The 3180-nt window shown below is 40.8% G+C and overlaps 1 protein-coding gene across 1 annotated transcript; it reads left to right on the top strand.

The window, feature by feature from the left end:
• The first annotated feature begins 450 nt into the window (after positions 1–450).
• On the top strand, positions 451–2046 carry LOC132041704 (G-type lectin S-receptor-like serine/threonine-protein kinase LECRK2). Its single transcript, XM_059432412.1, has one exon. The coding sequence runs from the start codon at positions 1076–1078 to the stop codon at positions 2027–2029; it is 954 nt and encodes a 317-aa protein (XP_059288395.1). The 5' UTR covers positions 451–1075; the 3' UTR covers positions 2030–2046.
• The last annotated feature ends 1134 nt before the right edge of the window (positions 2047–3180 follow it).

Below are 3180 nucleotides of genomic sequence, written 5' to 3' on the forward strand. Positions count from 1 at the left end.
TTGAAACTTTTCAATATTTTATATCAAGTTACACAGAAATAAGATGAATTCGGGTCTCAAACCTATAAAGAAGACTTGCCCCCATTTTCAAATTGATTCAACAGAAAACTACACCAATCCATTTCAATCAAACAACAAATCTCAGCAATCAATTATCCATAGAAATCAAGCGAAGCATGACTTGAAATAGTGAGAATAGTAGAGATGGAACTCAAATTATCAGGTAGCTTGTTACTTTGCTTCAGTGAACTAGGACCGTAGCTCGACTAGAAATACCTCTAATTTAACCGGAGAAGAAAATTGACGACTGTGTCAATGGAGGTTTCAGGTGGTGATGGAGAATCGGCCGTCATTGGTGGCTGTTTCTGGCGGTGGTTTTGCTCTGTTTTTGTGGTGATTCTATGGCTGAACCTTGATCGAGGAAGGTGAGATGGCCAGCGATGTGGTGGAGGAGCAGAGAAATGGTGGTTCACCCGGCGATGTCGGGTTATTTTGTGGGTCGGGTATTGGAGGGGTGGGTTAAATGGGAGGGTCTTTAAAATTTAAATGCCATGTGACTATTTCAGATTTAAAAAAAAAAAATATATATTAACAGGTTGGGAAAATCCAGCAAGGCATTTAACGTCTTCGAGAGTATATATATGTGCCAAAAGTTGCACGGCAGGGGCACAAATAAGCCAAACTTTAAACGGAGAGCATATCTAGACATTTTCGCAAAGTTCAGGGGTATATTTGACCCTTTTCCCTTCTATATATAAGAACACAATAAGTACTTTCCCCCACCAATAAGGGATAAAGTTCCACAAAGTGCCTTTGCAAAATGAAATTTATTTGAATATTTCATTTCCTTCCATTTTATTTTCCCACCATTTTCCAATTCACACTATACTCATCTTTGAAGCCCAACACAACTTTTCCAGGTCAAGAAAATATGGTAGCCAATGACCAATTCAACATTTGATTTAGGAGACCGGGTCCAACAAGGTCATTGACTTTGTAACATTACACGAGGCTTGAAACATTATATTTATAACTTATAGGTGTAATAATTCCATTAACTTTGCCTCTTTCTTACATGGATTTTGTAGCCGTGTTTCTTGTTGGTCTCTTATTGTTTCACCTTTCAGCCATTGCTCAATCTTACCAAAATGTTAGTCTGGGTTCATCACTCACTACAAGTGATGTTACAACCTTTTGGCCATCCCCTTCTGGCTTCCAAAGAATTGGAAATGGATCAGGGTTCTTACTAGCCATATGGTTCAACAATATCACAGAGAAAACCATAGTTTGGTCAGCCAATAGGAATAGTCTTGCCCCAGATGGATCCAAGGTTCAGCTCTCCACAAATGGGAGACTAGTCCTCACTGATCCAAATGGTCGGGAGATGTGGGCTCGTCCCACGGCTATTGCTGAATTGGCCTATGGAGCCATGCTTGACAATGGAAACTTTGTGTTAGCAACCAGTAGTTCAGCCACTGCATGGCAGAGTTTTAATAAGCCAACCGATACGATTTTGCCTGGTCAAGTACTTAATCTAGATAGCAGTCTTGTTTCAAGCTTCTCTGACACGAATTCATCGATTGGGAGGTTCAAGTTCATACTTCAAACTGATGGAAATCTGGTGCTTTACAAGGTCAATTACCCAGCAGTTGATGTAACAGATGCATATTGGGTAACCTCGTCAGTTGGTAGTGGTTACCAGGTGATCTTCAATCAATCCGGCTATATTTTTCTTCAAGACAAGAATGGAACTCTGTTAAATTTGATATCTTCTAATGTGGAAAACTTAACAAGCCAATCAATGTATCATCGAGCGATTCTTGAATATGATGGAGTTTTTAGGCACTATGTCTATCCGAAATCTTCTAGTGGGAGGCGGATGGAATGGTCTACTTTGTATAATGTTCCCGAAAAATATCCGTACGCTATCGCCCAAGATAGAGGAGGAGGTGCCCTGTGGTTTCATGACCTTTGCTCAATGGGAACCGACCGGAGGCAAGATGTGATTGTCCACTCGGATATATCTTGAATGATCCGAACAACAAATTAGGCGGTATGCAGACGAAATTTCTCCGAGCAAGATTATAACCGTGAATTGAGAAGTCGAGGCTTTCACTTTCCAAGAAATGATTAACACTAATTGGCCTGACTCTGATTATGAGTCTTATGGGGGGTTTCTGAGGATTAGTGCAAACAAAATTGTTTGAGTGATTGTTTTTGTGTTGTTGCCATTTACAGTGGCAATAACATTTGTTGGAAGAAAAGGTATCCACTTTCAAATGGGAGGAAAGATCCAACAGTTGTAGGGAAGGCTTTGATAAAAATAAGGAAAGACAACTCCACAATGGGATCATCAACTTGCCAAAAAAGAAAAAAGAAAAATCAATCGACTCTAGTAATTTCTGGTTCTGTGTTTTTGGCCAGTTCAATTTTCATGAACTTAATCGCCCTTCTGTACGTTTTTAAGTTTAAAGGGAAAAAGCCAAAGAAGATTTGTTTTGAACAGCAGTATTGGTGGATCGGATGAAGAGAGATATTACATATTTTGTTGCTAAGTGTGGGAATTGTCGACAAGTCAAGCATGGGCACCAGCGACCTGGTGATATGCTTTAGAGGATACCCATTCCTTAGTGGAAGTGGGAGAGGATTACCATGGATTTCGTTGTGGGTCTTCTGAAGACCCCAGGCAAGTTTGATTCATTTTGGGTGATTGTTGATCGATTGACTAAGTCTGCTTATTTCATCCCCGTTTAGGTTGCCTGCACTGCTCAGAAGTTAGCCCAGATCTATATCTATGAGGTTGTTCATTTGCATGGGGTCTCTATTTACATCATCTTTGATAGAGGCCCTCAGTTTACATCCCATTTCTGGACCACTTTGCAGGCCGAGTTGGGCATTCGATTGGATCTTAGTATAACTTTTCACCCTCAGACAGATGGTCAGTTTGAGTGGACGATTCAGGTTCTCGAGGATATGCTCTGAGCGTGTGTGATCAACTTTGGTAGTCATCGGGACCAATTCTTACCTTTGGCAAAGTTCGCGTACAACGACAGTTACCATTCGAGCATCGATATGGCTCAATTTGAGGCTCTTTATGGGAGGAGAAGCTGATCTCCTATTAGATGGGTTGATGCCTTTGAGGTGTGGCCATGGGGGTACCGATCTTTTAAGAGAGTCATT

Source organism: Lycium ferocissimum, unplaced genomic scaffold (assembly GCF_029784015.1).
Source record: "Lycium ferocissimum isolate CSIRO_LF1 unplaced genomic scaffold, AGI_CSIRO_Lferr_CH_V1 ctg11250, whole genome shotgun sequence".
In the NCBI taxonomy this organism is placed as follows: Eukaryota; Viridiplantae; Streptophyta; class Magnoliopsida; order Solanales; family Solanaceae; genus Lycium; species Lycium ferocissimum.

What these genes read in the sequence shown, in the direction of transcription:
- LOC132041704 (XM_059432412.1), top strand. Translation starts at nt 1,076, where the DNA reads ATGGATTTTGTAGCCGTGTTTCTTGTTGGTCTCTTATTGTTTCACCTT.